Consider the following 18929-nt stretch of genomic DNA (forward strand, 5'->3'; position numbering starts at 1 on the left):
GCATGCAGAACAGTGAGCACGCACGCCCTCCAGGTCTTGACAGGAGTCCTCCCACTGGACCTGGACCTGGAGGTGACTCGCTGCGGGCTCATGTACCACCTGTCTAAGGGAACACCCACTACCATCTATGGACTCACCCTAGAACCAAACAACAACCGCAAAGCAGAAAAGCATAGAATCGTGGCTCACCTGCTACAGCTGTGGCAGGACAGATGGACAGCATCAAACAAATGCGAAGTGACGAAGAGATTCATACCACTGGTTGCCAAGACGTATCCAAACGCCCCCCGTGGTTTAACCCGGGGTTAAATGCAACGTACTGATTAACGGGTCATGGCCCATTCAAGGCAGAATTGAACATGCTGGGTATAACGGAGGAGGAGCTAACTTGCACCTGTGGTGAGCCGGAAACATGGCATCATATAATGCACGACTGTGAGTGCTATGAGGAACACAGAAGCCTGCTAATAACTAAAATACAGTACAAACCAAAAAACAAAGAACACCATCTCTTGGACACAGAAGGCGACTACGCGGCTTTCAGCCAATTTGCTATAGAAGTCTTCGACCGAAGAAGAACGGAAATTGCCATCCACAATGAATGAAAGTAAATTACATGCTCGAAGAAAATCGACTACCCCACAGACTGCAAAGAGTAAGAGGAAATCAAAATGAGCGTGGAAGAAGACAACCCCGACCAAAGTGAGGCCATAAATGGATCAAAGGACCCAACAGGACCCTACAAAGATCAAGAAAATAGCAAAGTGACAAGGAACCTGGTCAGACACAGCCATAGGAACTAACCGACGAAGATGAGTACATGCAAACAAACCAAGTGACAAAAAGCCCGGACTGGACATAAATGCAGGAACCACTTGCATTACGCCATATGGCGATCTGAATGAGACTCCCTAGTTCTATTTACCTTTAATTCCCAATCCCCAGGCAGGGGGGAGATGGTTTCCTGTCCTCCCCGCAACTCCCCGCTTCTCATGGTGGGGAATGGGCCTGCCCCATTGCTTTTGGGGACACCTACTCTATTGTCCCCATACTTCTGGCTTTTTCCCCCAGTCTTTAGCTTACCTCCCCTACTCTGTCTACAGGGTGTTTCAGTTAAACGTTTCAGAACTTCTAAGAGGGGTAGGGTACATCCTGGCAACTCGAAATCATATAGCAATGTGGGGTCGGAAATGCTTTCCTGAAGCGGTGTTGTACACAGAAGCACCATAAAAAGAAAAGAGACCGTAAGTGAGAAATCGTTTTAATAATACATGAAAAGAAGCAAAAGGTACATGGATTAAAGTAAGTGTTCGAAGTTTCTTCCACGGGCTACAATGCCCGCCTCACATCTCCGACGCATGGACATCCGAACATTCTGGAATACTCCAGGCGAATTTCGAATTTCTTGAACAAGAACGCCAAGTTAGTAGGATGGATGATTACACGAACGCAGAGTTAGCCGATATGCATTTGGCGTACGGGGCTGCAAATTGTAGTGGGCCAGCCGCACAGCGTTTGTACGCGGAACGATATCCGACGGGGCGTATTCCCAGTCATAATTTCTTTGCAAGACTGCACAAGAGGTTAGCTGAGAGAGGTTCATTTGAAAGAGCTGACAGGGACAGGGTAAGAACAGCACGGACTCCAGCCGTCGAACAGAATGTGCTGCAGCATGTACAGGGGAATCCAAGAACGAGTACACGAAGTCTAGCAAACGCAGTCGGGGTTTCCCATTGCAGCGTCTGGAGGATTCTCCGAGAACAAGACATGCATCCGTTTCACGTGCCGCGTGTCCAGACACAGCAACCGGAGGATTATGCACCTCGTATTGCTTTCGCACAGTGGTACCTTGGAAAATGTGCTACAAATCCCCTTTTTCCTGCTGAAGTGTTGTTTTCCGATGAGGCATCCTTCACAAGGGAAGGAATTTTCAACACGCATAACGACCATATCTGGGCGGTCGAGAACCCGCATGCAATACGACGTCGTGCAGCACAGATTCGATTTTCGGTCAATGTATGGGCCGGTATTATGGGAGATCACCTCATCGCACCTTACCTGTTACCGTGTTGTCTAACCGGACCTATCTACTTGATCTTTCTGCAGCAAGTATTGCCACAACTTTTGAGAGATGAATAGATTTCTACATCGACGCAACAGACAATGTGGTTCCAACACGATGGAGCCCCTGCCCATTATAGCGGAGATGTTCGTAACTACCTGGATGTCACATTTGGTCAACAGTGGATCGGACGTGGTGGTCCCGTGCGTTGGCCTGCTCGGTCACCCGACCTATCATGTCTTGATTTTTATTTCTGGGGTCATATGAAATCGCTAGTTTATGACACCCCTGTTGACAATGCTGAGGAGCTGGTTGCAAGAATCGCAGTAGCTGCCGAAGAAATTCGAAATTCGCCTGGAGTATTCCAGAATGTTCGGATGTCCATGCGTCGGAGATGTGAGGCGTGCATTGTAGCCCGTGGAAGAAACTTCGAACACTTACTTTAATCCATGTACCTTTTGCTTCTTTTCATGTATTATTAAAACGATTTCTCACTTACAGTCTCTTTTCTTTATGGTGCTTCTGTGTACAACACCGCTTCAGGAAAGCATTTCCGACCCCACATTGCTATATGATTTCGAGTTGTCAGGATGTACCCGACCCCTCTTAGAAGTTCTGAAACGTTTAACTGAAACACCCTGTATACACCAGCGCATGTCCCACACAATGTTAAAAATTAAAATATGTCCAAATTCAAACCGCGCACCGCAAAACGCTTTCGGCTTAAACCTTTTTCAGCGATTATTTTATTTTTTTATTTACATTTTTTTTTTTTAGGTCCTAGCCACTGAAATCTCAGGAAATTAGGTGGCAGGACCTGCCAGAGTAAATCTCTAAAATACTGGTGTACCTGGTCTGCCTCCACGAGGTATAGTGCGGACAACGGTGGGTCTCATTTGAGACCCAACGGCTAAATGACCAGATGAACAACGGTACAAAACATTACACACCACAATATCCATACACTTTTAAACCTCTGGCCCCTACAGTGTTCTGTATCACACCACAATGTATACTACGCGGAGATGGGGGAAACCCCTGGTGCCGTTAGACCCTAAACACACTATACACCTACGCCTGAGACCAATTAACTCAGCCACGTAGTGAAAAAATCCAATTAAAGTTCATTGCGTCATGGACTGAATTGTAAATCTGGCCTTTTCCGCCCGATGTTGGGAGGACGGTGACGTTCCACTGTGCTACCAGCGGAGATATAAAACATCCATTTACGAGAAATGGTTCGAGGACGACTGCAAAGACGTGTTTGAAAACAGCCTGCCATACAGTACACAAAACTGGGTGTTTTCCACTTTTATACCTTTTTACTTTTCTTTTTACCATTTTATGCCTCCTTTCAGAGTAGTTATAATCTGGTAGTTGCCATCCTATACGACGACCGACCGGGATAGTCCGGTGGGTAAAGTGCCTGCCTGGCAACCCAAAGGTCTCGGGTTCAAATTCCGCCTTCGGCTTGGATCAGAGTGAAAATGCAAAACCTTTGGAAGACGTATATTGGCCGCTGATGCGCCAACAACTAAAAAAAAAAAATGCGATATGAATGGTAACCTTTTCTTAAGAAAATTTCGGCAGAACAGAAATTAATGAGTCGATTGTGTGGAATTATTTTTTTTAATATTTGGAGCAGTGCTTGAATTGATACATTGTGTAAAGATGATTTCATGTCAATGAAGGTGATGTCTATTTAAGAACTGCTGTAGGTGATAAGATGAAACGGAAATGAGGTATCAAGGTTTATTATGGTAGATTTTTGTTCCAGTGATGTGTGGTAACGTGGCGGTCTATTGCTCAAGCAGTGGTCGAAAATTGTAGGGACAGATAGCTTTCAAAGATTTTCAACAGAATGCAACCAACGGGAAAATGCAGCTTATGTGATACTTCGATTCCATCATGTGGTTCTTCCACAATAGAATTAAGTAAGATTTATATTAAGCCAAGATGAGGAACTTCTCTTTCTCTCTCAAAAAAAAAAAAAAAAATATATATATATATATATAATAACAAAAAAAATAATAATAGTAATCTCAAACACTTTCATTGATTCTTAGGCGTAATATATTTTATTCAAAAACGCAAGGTGCCTTCGATCATTAACCGGTGAACAGGAACTGAATTGAGTGTTAATATGAAAATGGGTTTCAGTGAACTATTACTATTTCAAATATCTACTTACTTTAGTTAATTCCGGTAGCTTACATCTCCTACATGGGCGGCTTTTCCGCTAAACACAATAAGGGACTGAAGTCAAATCCACTCTTCTGTGAATATATAGAAATAAATAGGAAATGTAAAATTTGAACAGATATTTAATATTGCAATTATTGAATTCATTGATTTGCACATTAGGATGCAGAAAAGACGATAAAAATATATGGTGATTCGTTTTATTCATAAAGCTATTGATTTTTTTTCCTTTTTAGGAAATTTCAATTTTTTTTAACCACACAAATCGCTGCTCCTTAAATAAAGGTTTGGAGTGTTCGAGGGAAACAATGATTATTCTGCAGCTGACGTGAAAAAAATGGAGACTGTACTTAGCCAGTTCTGTGAAACAGGAGCTCATCTCCTTCATTTCACCGAATGGTATCGTCTATCACTAATACTTTCCTCATTAATTATTGTTACCATATGAAAGACGTGGGTGCTTTTTTCTCCAGGAATGGCCTTTTCTATTTATATACAAATGGCATTTTAAAAGTTTGTTCCTGAACATGATATGTTTGTTTGTTTGAGGAGTGTTTTAATAAGTTACTTTTCAACAGAGTCACCTTATAAGTCAATACCCTTTTGCCACCGATGCTGCATTGCGTTGAGTCAGGCTGCGATGCGAAGAACGTTTTCTTTTGAACTTATAGGAATGCATCCAATGCAGCAATCAAATCAATCAGTTATCAGTTTTCACCCAAATGTCTTACAAGGACTGCGTGATTTGCCTCTGTAAGTGTATGCCTTTCTCAAAGTAACTAGCTAGCAACACTCCATCCAGTGGCGGATTACCCATTAAGGCAATGAGGCACTTGCCTAGGGGGCCCCAAGCCAAGACAATTTCCCATAGTGTTCTAAAAGAGATTAATATTTTCAGTAAACATCATAAAAATCTTGATTCATTTAAGCGAAAATTTAAGTAAAAATTACAAAAGTACAAAATTTCATTTATTTACCACCTAACTTTTATTTATTATTTATTATTTTTTTGGGGGGACCGCCAAATATAATTTGTTTAGGAGCCCCAACTATCCTTAATCCGCCACTGACTCCATCTGCATCTCATAAACCGATGCCGTCACCTTGCAAGCAAAAGGAATCAACTTGACTTTATTTTGAGGAAGAAGTACTAGATTTCCACTTCTTCTTTGTCTCTGGCTGAAAATGATGGATCCATGACTCATTCGTGGTGACAAATCCTCCAAAATATTTGTTGAATCGGCTTGAAACTATACTAATTTTCACTTGATAACTCATTTCCCTTTTTGATCCGCTGTGAATAATTTTGAGCCCCATCATGATGACACCTGTCTCAATACGAGAGCCCCTGTTATTATGTGATGCACATAATTATATGGCCCGTCTGAGATACCGATAATATTCTGAATTATCACTGGACGATCACTCATCACCACATCAAGAAAACTCTGAACAACTTCTGAAGTGATTAAAGTTGCAGGTCATCTAGAAAGTTGGCTATTTTCCAGGCTATCCCTCTCTCTTTTAATTTCTACTGTAATTGACAATGGTTCAAAAAGAAAATAATATGATTTTCGATAATTTCATTTTAGAATCCTGTTAAGTTCAAATTTCAGGAAGAAATATATATATCAAGAATATGAAATAAATTATGAAAAACAATTGTAATTTTATTGCACTGGAGGCTACAAAATGAAAATTACCACATATACTGTTTAATTGTGTCTGAAAATGAACGAACATTGCAATTATTGGATAAAAGAACAATCGTTATTTGAGTAATACCTCCGTAAATAAACACTAGGAGCATAAAATGATTGAAGTTTTATTTGACTAGAGGCTAAAAAGTTTTAAATTGTTCTTAAACGAACAGTAAAAGACGTAAGCATTATAAATGTTAGCTAAAATTGTATTGACAAAAAAAATTAAGTAGTAAGTGGCAGATATTCTTAATATAAATCTACAAATCGCCCCTATAAAAAATATAGCTGATTTTTGAATATATTTTGAATACAACGTAAAAAAAAAGTCATAATTAAAAAAAAAAAAAAGATACTGCTATTCACCTGATAGCAGAACTTTATGACGAGAAATGAAATTTATTTCAAATTTATATGCCCGAAAAGTTTAGTCAAACTTTATCAGATTTCCACAGAAAACATTTAAATCTTTAATATAACTTAAAATTAGTCTAATGCATGTTACAAAATAATACTGAACATATAATTGAGTTTAAGTACAGAAATAGTCTTAAAAAATTGCATTTTTTCTGACTTTATTTATGGAAAGGCGCATTAAATTCGAATAACTTCATTACCTTTTACATGTTGAAAATAACTGAGCTCACTATTATAGAATATTAAGTAAATTTACCGAATAGCATGAGAAGAAATTCTTCATTCTCGAGAAACGAACGTTCGAGAATATGGCCATTATTCTCGCCTCTTCTTTCCATCTTGACAAATGACTGAACTGTTGGGAAAGTTTACACATTTCAGAGTGTTTGGTCACTTTGTTTGTATATAAGAGCGGAAATTCTTAATTTCCCAACTTGAGTGGTTTGAGGCGTTCAAGATTAACACAGTGATACGAACACTTGGAGGTAGAAGCAAAGTCTTTTATCAGCTATGTGTGCTTGCACACTTGATCAGCAGTACAGAGTAAAGTTAAAAATTATTTAACTGAAATAAATTTAACTGAAATGAACTGAATTCAATAACAATACAGCTGACATTATTTCTAGATTTTATAGATACGTTATTTTCTTGAAAATGTAAATAATTTTATTATTTTTTATATATTTTAGCTTATTTTAAGGGAGTGAACGATTTGAAGAGAACAGAGAGAGAGAGAGAGAGAGAGAGAGAGATATTTTTAACTAAAAATTGCGTTTGAAAGCAGTTTATTCCCATTAGAAATGCAAATAATGCTGTTCTGGAAAATTAACTATTTTTAAGACAAAATCGGGTGTGGTTGGTTATACAGTTTTTTTTTTTTTTTTGGTATATCTAAAAAGTGTACTAGGATAGGACAGTATTCTCCACACTACTTAAAATTAATTTGACATAGCTGAACACCAGAACAAAAATAAATTCGGTTTCTAGTTTTGCAACAACTTCTGTAAACTTCAATCATTGAATACCTTCATTAACTCTGTATTACTGGCATTGGAAGTCAATCTTTCACTTTTGATCTTAGAATGAAGCGAAATCTAGTTTCATTTTGTGAACAAGAACATCATTATCAACAGGCCTGGACAGATCGAACGTCACCTCCTTCTACGCATGAAAGCCACACTATATCAAAAACTTATTTCTTTTCCTAGTTCTGCACATTGATTTGTTGTGGTCTAACAGAATGTACAAAGAAGAACATAACAGAATTCCTAGGTATAAGCACCAGAACTGACAAAGACCCGAAAATAGAAAAAAAAAAAAAAAACGTATTTGGCAACAAGTGAATAATCCTGTGGCAAAGGTGTTACAACAAAGATGTTTATCCCAATCATCGACCAATTCGACTGCCCACTGACCATGTTCACCCCTAACCTTGTGACAACATAAATCCTCTCTGGACTAGGGTCACTGAAAGCCAAACTATAGGAAATAGGTATCTCCAATGAAAACCTTTGCATCTATGGTGCCGTGGAAGATTGGCGTCACATCATACTCAACTATGTTGCCTACTTGGACTACTGACACGTCTTCTGGAGAGTGAAATACAAATCCTCCAATCTGTCCACTCCCTAATTGCATGAAAGACAGCCTACTTTACCTTTTCAAATTTCACTACCAATGTGTTCAAGCGGAAAAGTAACCGCTTGGATCATCGTGGATTGAAATCTCCAATCTGGCTAACTTCAACTGGACATCGACTCATCTCACTACCACCACCTTACACAGAGAACTTGATCTCCAGCATGCTGCTGCCTCAAAATACTTCTTAGAAGTCTATTCAAGCTAAGGCACTTATACTCCATTACCCAACCCCCACCCTTCTTTAGGGCAACCCACCAACTACAAGTTTTCCTAGCTCCTACTCGCCTCAGGGATATCTCTCTCTCTCTTGATGGTCTCCTTTCACCTTCACCTTTGATTTCCATTTTTACTCACCTCAGGGACATTGATGTACACTTTCACCTTCAGCTTTGATTTCTCTTTCTTTCCCTTTCTCTCTCTTTTTCTCTTAACTTGGGGATTCTCCCACATCAGGATAAGTATATCTGGGGGGGGGGGAGGTCAGACACATCAGATATTCAAATCAGCTCTGATTCTTGTTCCATGGACGGGTTTTATCAGGTGATTTCACCTCCCAATGACTAACAGGCCAGATGAACAACACAAGCAACACATAACTTACGGTACCCGACATAATTCACTCTCACCTGGCCTTCCAGAATCCTGCATCTTCAAGTGCCACTAAATGCAGTTTTGTGGGATAGCAATGGCATCACCAAACAAAGACACTATGTCCACTTAGAAAGAAACAACAGATTCAATAGTTAAAGGAAAACCTATGAGCAGCTCTTTCAAAAAACGATTGGGCTCAGAAATCAATACTGAGATATAATTGATTTTTCTTTTCGATACAAAAGCGAGTATGTGTAAGTGTAACACCCTTATGCATACACCATCCGCCATCTCTGCACAGTATACCTTGTGGTGTGAAACAGGGCACTGTTTAAGCCACTCCGACCGGGTTAGCCGGGTTGGTAAGGTGCCTGCCTGGCAACCCAAAGGTTGCGGGTTCGAATCCCTCCTCGGGCTTGGATCAAAGTACTGCAAAAATCTTGGAAGGTGCATTATGGCCACAGAAGCTGATGCGCCAACAACTACAAAAAAAAAAATGTTTAGGCCACAGTGTATGGATTTTTTATGTGTAATGATGTATCGTTATTCCTCTGGCTATTTAGCAATTGGGTCCCTAATTGAGACCCAATATTGACCACACAATGCCCCGTAGAGGCAGACCAAGTACCCAGTAGTTAAAGATTTAATCTCGCAGGGCTTGCCACCTAATTTCCTAAGATTTCTGTGGCTGAGACCTAAAAATATATATTCTTGGGGAGACGCCGAAATTGGAAAAGCCAAAATGTTAATGAGTGCAGATCAGATTTACGTAGTTCAATTTAGATGTGCGGAGCGTACGTGTGACGTATAATTAAGGTAAGGCGGCAGATTAAAGACTGCAGCAGATTAAAGACAATAGAGAATTCAACCACAGGTGATCAGTGTGGCATGTCCAGGCCACACCAGCAAAGAAAGAGGGGGAGGCAACGAGACGGTAGGTCGTCGGTGTAGGAAGAAGGATAGGACCACACAAAGGATTGTGGTTTGGAGCCAATGGCCACTGCATAACTGTGCACGTCATGGTCGTGGTGATGTTCCTGCTGGAAGGACCATATTAGAGGGACGCTCATGGGACAGGGTCCCGTCCGGTAGATGACGCTGTCGAGGAAAGTCAGCTGCATGTTGTCATACGTGGGGCATTCGATCTGTCAGATCTCTTTTGTGGTCGTCTGAGTCGAGTAGTCACATTAGGTTGTCCTGTCTGGTAGATGACACTGTCATCAGAAGTCACATTCGTACAGTCGTACATGGGACAATTCTCCCATCAGGCCTCTTCTCTGGTTGTCTGTTTCCGGTTGTCAGTTTAGTTTGGTTTAGTCAATCGTGAGATGGGAGTCTCAACCCATATTTTGGTAAAATGTTACTACTCCATATTTCCAGTCTAGTCTGTTCTATCATTTAGGGGGCGTTTTTCCCGTCATATCTTTTTCTTGTTGTCCGAGTCGGGTTGTTAATTTAGGTTGGTCTAGTCACTCACAAGAACAAGGTGAAGTCCAGTCTTTAGGAGTGTTGTTACTCCTTCAGATTCCCAGTGGATCTTAAGGTCCTTGTCCTAGTTGCGGAGGTCTTTTTGTGGGTACTCCTATAGTGGATGCGGGAAGGTTCTTCGAATGAGGAGGTCCTGGGCGTATTCGTTCGGGGCTTTGTAGCTGGGTGATGTTCTTGATTTTGTGGCATGAAGCGCAATCTGGTTATTAGGGATATTCGAAGATCTAAAAGTTGGCAGTGGTGCATTAGGTGTTCCCATGATTCTAGTTCAAGATTCCGCTAGGTGGAGTAGATGACAACAGTGTGATTATCGTGCTCCGTATTTTTTGATATTTTCAGTTTAATTATGAGTCATGTACTAGCTATATTTAGTATTAATCGAAAGTTCAGAAGTGCCTCTCTCTAAATATACCATCTCAGGAAGAAATGCACAGTCAGGTAAATTATGATTATTGTTTTTTGGTCTCATGCATGAACTTTGCTGTATGTGGTACAGCTATAAATAAGTTTTCTTGTCTGCGGCAAGTTCAACTACTCAGCTTTCCCCACCACTAATCCTCTCTCAAGGTCGCTCCTTACATTAAAGGCTCCAATTTAACCGTAACTGGGTGGGGAGTGTATAGCTCTCCCCATTACCGCACCTTTCATCGAGAAATAAGTGAAATATCTGTCCAACGCTCCAGATTTAAGTAAAACATATAAGTAACGCTTCTACGGTCTCAATCGTTACAAATATGGAAAAGAAACCATCTGATATGACGGAGCAAATATACGGCATTTGTAACGTTGTAAATAAATAGGCCATTAAATGCTCGCGATATGGCAGCGTCATTGGGAGCTGCTGTTCCCAAGTTGACATCGTGCGCTTAAATCAAAGCACACGAAAGAAGTTCCTTTGCTCAAAATGCAGGTCCTACAACGAGAACAATAGCGCACAACAACGGGAAGAAATAAATGCAGCAGAATCTCACGTCATGGACAGCGGCGACTCAGAAACTGAGGAACCTTCCCCACATGTTTCCGACAACCTCGCAGTTACGGAACGGGAACCTTAGTGGCTCATTAATTGATATCTTAGGTTGCGACGCTTGCCCAGACGATTGCGTGCACAAGAAAACATATGAAGATGGAAATGATACTCTTGACGACATTAAAGAAATAGGCTGTAGTGGGGCTCGGAATGATCAAGAAAGAAAAACAGGTCAGGATTACTTTAAGCCTGAGTCACAAATGCTAAAAGAGTTACTCGAGAAACTCCTTCTTCCGATCCACAAAACTCTGCAAGGAATCCAAGAAGGAAACCATGAACTGCATGAACAGAATACAACTTTAATAGCTAAATAGAAACTAATTGATGATAAATTAGACACAGTCCTAACTCAACTACGTGCAATTAACGGAACAATCGGACGAAATATCCCGATACTCGAGAACCCACAGGCTTGCCCAGCTGGCATTTCAAAAGTTGCAAGAGGGAAACCGATGGAGAACCCGCACATTAAATCACAACGGACGACTACCCTCAAAGGTAGGGCAGAGTTGCAAGATGCTGATCCCTGCAAAGTGCAGTCACCTCCTCAAATTTTTGATAATTCAAAAAACTAATCCTCCAATAAAAGGTATGCACAAATGCACCGGTCGGAAAACGGTCCAGCGACTGCTATCCCCAGCTCTACTTCTTCTGCAATCCAAGATCGCAATAAAAAGAAATCAACCCCTCCATCAGAGCCAAACATGAATCAGAAACCTACTTTTGCTCAGGTTGTTTCTCTGCCGACAGAATAGGCCCCTCAAAATTCCACTAAAAAGGACCCCCTCACCTAAATGCCCATCAGCAACAACATGCCATACGGACAAATGGCGATCCTTCTGATCATCCTCCAACATTCCAGCCATCTGATTATCATCCTTGTCTTGCAGAAAGGTACAGAATCACCTCAGTTCAAACAAGAGGAAAGCTATTTGTCTCGCGGATTGAACCCAGTATCACACCGAGCGTCATTAAAGAAATGTGCGTAGAGGGGATGGGTATTGACGTAGAAGTACGACAAGTACGAACAAGGCATCCAGTATGTTCCCCCTTCACTATCTCATGCCCTATTAATTGTGAAGCACGATTACTAGACAAAACCATTTGGCCCACTGGCACCCTCGTTAAACGCTTCAGGGAACGTGCTTGGAGTCCCTCAACTAGGGTTGCGCAGTAGCAATTAAGGAATTCCTCATCAGACTCGAAAGAAATTATGCGAGTCTCTCTTTACCTTCAAAATGTGCGCAGCATAGCCAATAAACTTCACACTTTGCAGAACCTTCTATTAAGCTCCGAATATGAATTCATCTTCCTGACAGAAACCTGGCTTCAAAATAATAGACAGCTAGATGCTCTGGCTGACAATTTTGGCTTTAAATGATTTACAAGAGGAAGAGAAAACAAAAGAGGAGGAGGAGTAATGATACGCTTTTGTAAACCAACTTAAATACCTAGGTGTGGTACTGGACAACAACCTCTCGTTCCAGCTGCACCTAAAGTACATAAGAAAAAAAATCAGGAGCTATTCTGCACTGGTAGCGAGAGTTACTAGGAAAGATTGGGGACTCAAAAAAAGAACCCTGACGCTATATTACAAGACAACGTTTCTCCCAGCAATTACTTACGCCTTAGCAATTTTGTTCCCAAAAACTGCATTTGCAGTGAATAGAAGAATTCTGGACATGATCCAAAGGACCATACTCTTAACTACAACGCGTGCGTGTAATACAGTGAGTACTCCAGCTTTACAGGTACTCGCTGGAGCGCTTCCTTTGGACCTTGAGGTCGTTCGCACAGGTCTGCTATATTTGATATCCAGGGGAGGGGCGGCCACACATCTGGACTACACAACTGACCCAGAGAACAACCTAAAAACGGAAAAAAACTAGATTACAGAACCACCTGCTAAAATTATGGCAGAGAAGATGGACGGAGACCACCAAGGGCGAGATAACCAGAAGATATCTACCAGACCTCCAGAAAATCTACCCAAAACAGCCGACCTGGTACTTCCCAGAGTACCATTTGACATCTCTCATAACAGGACACAGACCTTACAATGAGAAGCTGCACGGATTCGGACTCACTGAGGACCCCAACTGTACATGCGGGGAGACAGAAAGCTGGAATCACATAGTGTACGAGTGCCCACAATATGAAGACCTCAGAGCGGTACTTATAACAAAAATAAGAGACCTACCGAAAGGATTGCAATCTCATTTCATAGATACTGAGGATGAATATAGAGCATTATCCCAGTTCGCAAAAGACCTCTTCGTCAGGAGAAGGACATTAATCACCATCTACAATGACTGACATCAAGTACCACTATTGAGACACCAGCCAGCACAATGTAAAGGCTGAAACTAAAGATGAGGGACACAAGCACAAGGACGGAGCTTGCCCCATGAGTAAAGAAACTTGAAAACAGAAATGCAGCAATAGCTGCCAATAGCCATATGGTGATCTGAAGAGGACACTCTAGCCCCCTTTACCTTTATACCTACTTCCTTGGGGGGAGGGGGGACATTTTCGGCCTCCCCTCCACCCTATATCTTCTACTCTGGTGGGACATGGGCTACCTACTATATTGGCTCCATAATTCTGTCTTTCTCCCCCCAGCCAGATGCCTTCCCCCTCTCTATCTGTACGCTAGCGAAAGCCCTACACACCAAAAACTTAACATGTCTAAATTACTTTCCTCCCATAACTTGGCCTAGCAGAACTAAGCGATTCTACCCCTACGTCGACGCGTTTCTTTTTCTTTCTTTTTTTTTTTGTAAGGTCCTAGCCGCCGAAATCTCAGGAATTAAGCGGCAGGGCCTGCCAGAGTGAAACAGACTACTGGGTTCCTGGTCTACTTCCACGGGGCGTAAGTGGGGCAACCTTGGGCCTCAGTAGGGGCCCAGCTGCTAAATGACCAGATGAACAACGGTACAAGGCATCACACACTTATACAAAGTCCATACACTGTTAAATCTCTGGTTTTTTCAGTCAACTGGTTCACCCACAAGGTAAACTACGCGGAGATCGGGGGAACCCCTGGTGCCGTTTGACCCTAAACACACTTTACACTTTACACTTTACCTTTGGGTTACCAGGCAGGCACTTTACCCACCTGGCTAGCCCTGTCGGCCTTGTGAGTTGTGTGGTGGCACAAGATCAGTGGGACTCCATCGCGATTAGTGTCTCCAGTCATCTCCATCGCATAGGAGATGAATGATTGTTATTCTTCTTTCGTTTCCAGTTTGTGGTGTTCTTGTCCTCTGGGAGAATACATTATCTTTGATATTAATATGCTGTGGAGGTTTTCATAGAGCCAGCAATCGTACATTAGATGTTACCAGCTGTCTAATTCCTGCAGACGCAAGAAGGATCTTCTTCGTTTCCAAGATCCTTCTTGTGTCTGCGATCTACGGAGTGTGGATCCTGAGGTCTCACTTTTAATCAGGTATTTTCACAAGAATGTGCTTAGAGAACTTACTAAGAGATATTGGACGAGCCGCCCTAACACGCAGGGTCCAAAAATTGATTTCTCTTGCATAACGGGTGCCCACACAAAATACTGTCTATCCAACAGTTTGCAAAGAAACGTATAAACAGTATTCCCAAAAAATAACATTGCACTGAAGCAGAAGCAAACGTCTTTGAAATATAAAAGCAACATTAGTATGCAGGTATGTTGCATGAATTTTTTAGGATTTGATTATATACAATTTTTTGGGACAAGCTTGTATATTAATTCACGATGTTTTTAAAGTTATTCTATAATCCTCTTGTATTTTCAGCCCAATGTTCTACCTAATTGATAGAGAGCATGTGTTATGCCAGCATTTCATAATAGAAGATTATGAGAGTCCCCTTTTATGAAATTAAAATCTGAAGCCATATTTTTAACAACCGAAATCTAGCTCATCATTCATTTTAGCGTCCCCTCATATCTACCCACTACGGTTCGAGGGCTGGCAATCCAATGATACCATCAGGGTCATGGGGACGATCAGATAAAAGATATTTTTTTCCCAAGTATTTTCTTTAACATGCTGAAAAAGAGAACACTCATCTAGTGCATTTAAAATTTGCCTTCCAGTAGTAAGTTTTTTTTTTTTTTTTTCAATTGCTGCGATGAATTAGGAGAAGTCTGAAATCTTCCATTCCAGGAACACACAATTACTCGCTCATGACATCTTCATACAGAGGCAGTCATAATTTTCACAGTGTTCTGGTCTATAGTATTTCTCTTTCTTATATTTTCATTTGATTCTTATTATCTCGTCATACAAACTCAATGCAAATATAGTTTCGAATCTGATAATGCTCTTATTTTTTTATAAACAGAATATGCAAGTAATACAAAAATTGAACTGTGAGAGTAAAAGTAAGTGCAACTATATACTTTAATGTCTCTATGAAAATAAGGTTAATTTCTGGTTAATAAGGGAATCACTGCAGTTAAAAAATCAATTATTATACCGGTTAGTTGTACCGGTTGAGAATGCATTGGAAATATTAAAACTTCTGAATTTTCCGTAATTAACTCATAAAGATCAGATACAACGTGCACATACCCATATATATATATATATTGTTCTTCCAGTCATATAAATCCCTGAGGAGCTGGTGTGGCCAACAACAAATTCCTTCAACTGCATCGATCATGTGCTATATGATAGGCATCGTTGGTTTTGTTATGGTCTCTGTGGCATCAGATAATGTGGTGATATGCCCTAGCCTACCACAGGCGCCTCCGTAGCCAGGTGGGCAGGAGTAGCACACGCTTCTTGATTAAACTGTGGTTCGAGCCCGTGACCACTAAATACGGAGGATGCGGAAAAATCGGAGAATAACCACCGCATATCCCCTGAGTAATATGGACTTAGTTGCAAATGGTCCTAAAAACCTAATAACAACAACAGCACCCTACCACATGGCCGATTTTGAAAGGGGCCGGCTTTAAGTTGCTCTTACTCTTATGCTGATCCTCAAATCTTATTGAAGGCTGCATGGATTGAACATGAAAATATTAAGTAAAATATATATATATATTTTTTTTTTACATAATTACATCGTCTTAACTGTATTTTAAAAAATGTTCCCTGAAAGAGAGCACAATCATTGTAAGACCACACACAAACATGGATTACGAAAAATAAAAATTGCCATTTTCTTACTTTATTTATTTGGTTTCATAATTTTCACTAAAAAAACTGATAGTTTTGATTGTTAAAAAAATTTGCATCATAATTATATTTTAAATAAACATTGAAAAATTACCTTGATTGCTTCAACAAAATTGTTAAAGTTTACTGGATCGTCGAAGTTTTGTTTCTTCGAGAGACAATCAAATACTTCCTTCTGTTTCTATTAAAGAAAGAATGTTTAATTAATAGAAATATCATCGAAACTGTGTTACAAATATTCCAGCGGTGAACATTTAATTCACGGGTTGGTGCAAGATCTCATCTTAATTATCATCGCTTGAATCTTCTCTGGATTTCTACTTCTCGAAATACGCTCCCTTCAACTTTACACACTTCGCCACCGTCGTACACACGCATAAAATGTCCATTCTACCCATATTTCGAAACATTGAGTCCTGCTTCCGTTATGGTTCTGCGAGCAGTGTTGGGTCGGGTCGGGTCGGACTTGAAACGCTTGTCTTTCAAAGATTTCTTCAGACCCGGAAACAACAAGAAATCACACTGGGCTAAGCCTGGCGAAAAAGGGGGTTGAAGCAGAACCTCTGCACCTATGCTGGTGATCGATCCCTGCACATTGCTAGTCATATGGAAATATTTAGTCACATCGGAACAAGGCCGTTCTACCAAGGCACTCATTACCGTACTCTTCATCCATCTCTTGTAGCTTTTTCCGATGCATTTAAGCCCAATCTTACATGATAAATCAGTAGTGTCCAATTTACGGCACGTGGGCTGGATACCGCCTGGAATAAAAATTATTATACGCCCCATGCGGAAAGTGAACTAAAATAGCATTTAAGAGAGTCGCGCCACTGCCACTGCGTGTGCTGGCATGAAGCTTCGAGCTCAACTGTATCAAACGTGATTTGTTAATTCTGGTTTATGGCAACTCAAGGTCCGAACTAGAGGCACGTGCCTCTCAAATAATGGAGGAATTGATAGAGTGGTCCAGATTGTATAAGTTACAGATCTCAAAAACAAAGACTGTACAGATGCTGCTTAAAGGACGACTGAGTATGAATAGAAATCCAGTTGTTAAAGCATTTGATATGTCAATTAGGTATGTGACTTCTGTAAAGTACCTTGGTGTGTGTGTGTGTGTAGGGGAGTGGATGGCGTTTTTGGAGCACATGAAGTACTTAAAAAATAAAGTTTGAGTGCTGTATGCCAAGCTGAGAAGAATGATTAGAACTGATTGGGGGATAAAAGGAAGAGCTCTGGTCTCCTTTATGACTGTGTATTTGTCCCCATAATCACATATTCTTCTGTGGCTTGGTTGCACCGAATAACTAATAGTGTTGAAAAGAAGTACTTGCTCCAAGCGCAGAGGTTCGCTCTACTATGCACAACACGGGCCTGCAAAACAGTTTCGACAGATGATCTGCAGGTCTTGGCTGGGCGATTTCCGGCTGATTTTCAGACCATCTTGTCGGCGTTACTATACTGTACTAGAAAGAACATCAGGAAAACTGTGTTGGGAGTTTCCCCTTGCCCAGATCTAAATAGGATATATTCAAGATCTGATTATAAAGAAGAGAAGGCAAGAATTAAAAATGAACTGATGGCTGTATGGCAACAGAGGTGGGACACGAGTGAAAAAGGACGTGTCACCCATATGTATTTACCGAGAGTTGACATATTAAATGTGCGGGCAAATCCTTGGCAGCAATTTGGAATACATGCCACTTTTCTTATTACTGGACATGGATTGGCAAAAGACTCCATGAGTTGGGACTTGTGGAAAATGATTTATGTTCTTGTGGGTTACAAGAAACTAGTGTCCATATTATGCTCCATTGTGATCAATATGTTGATCTAAGACATGAATTGGAGATAAGTCTAGGTAAACTTGAACAACAAGATCTTTGGATCATGTTCATGGATAGGGCTCTCCTATGGTATGTTAATAAGTTTGTGAGTCTAGTTTTTAAACGGAGAGCAAGGCTAGATAGTAGTTCCCGCCTCTTCATGGCTGGGGACAGTAACACAGCCAATTAGGATATGTAAGACGACGATAGCTAACACTATATCCTTCTTGGCTGCGGCTAAGAGGATTAGCACTCTCCTAAGATGTGTTGTGATGTTGAATTTTAAATAGTATTTTTATTACTATAATATATTTTTAAGAACAGCTTAAGATAATATCACTGAAGAAGCATAATCCACATATAAGCCTAGGCTTAGGGGGTGGACTTGCTGAAGGTGAGTTGAATGAATGTATCAAACGTGTACATGAAAACCACTGCAGTCCAATTATGTCCGCTAAATACAGTTGGGTACGCAACAAAATTTTCATATTGTGGAATTAGACCTTTTTGATATAACTTGTTCATTGTACTGAATTATTATTATTTTGTATTGAATTAAATCGTCCTAAAAATGTTCCGAAAAAACATCTTTCGGAAAACTGTAAAGCCGATTTGAAGTGTCGTATTTTAACAAAGGTGGGCTAAGGACTATTTCTTCATTGAGTTCGAAAAAGCAGTGTGTTTGGTTTGTAAGGGGACTGTGACATTTTAAAGAATATAATTTAAATGATCAATATAAAGGAGTGTTGGGAAAGGAAAAGTGTTCGAAGTTACAAAACGAATTAAGGA

General features: G+C 40.5%; 1 protein-coding gene across 1 annotated transcript in view; it reads right to left on the reverse strand.

The window, feature by feature from the left end:
* Positions 1 to 4252: 4252 nt before the first annotated feature.
* LOC150089799 (uncharacterized) overlaps positions 4253 to 18929 on the reverse strand; it is a 37592-nt gene continuing 22915 nt past the window's right edge. Inside the window, exons 4-5 of the mRNA XM_090368820.1 lie at positions 16406 to 16492; positions 4253 to 4338 (exon numbers count right to left, since the gene is read on the reverse strand). Of these exons, the coding sequence (XP_090224946.1) occupies positions 4282 to 4338; positions 16406 to 16492 (144 nt within the window). The 3' untranslated portion in view covers positions 4253 to 4281. The remainder of the gene's footprint in view (positions 4339 to 16405; positions 16493 to 18929) is intronic.

Source organism: Mastigoproctus giganteus, chromosome 2 (genome assembly GCF_048544385.1).
Source record: "Mastigoproctus giganteus isolate SK-2022 chromosome 2, ASM4854438v1, whole genome shotgun sequence".
Taxonomy (NCBI): Eukaryota; Metazoa; Arthropoda; class Arachnida; order Uropygi; family Thelyphonidae; genus Mastigoproctus; species Mastigoproctus giganteus.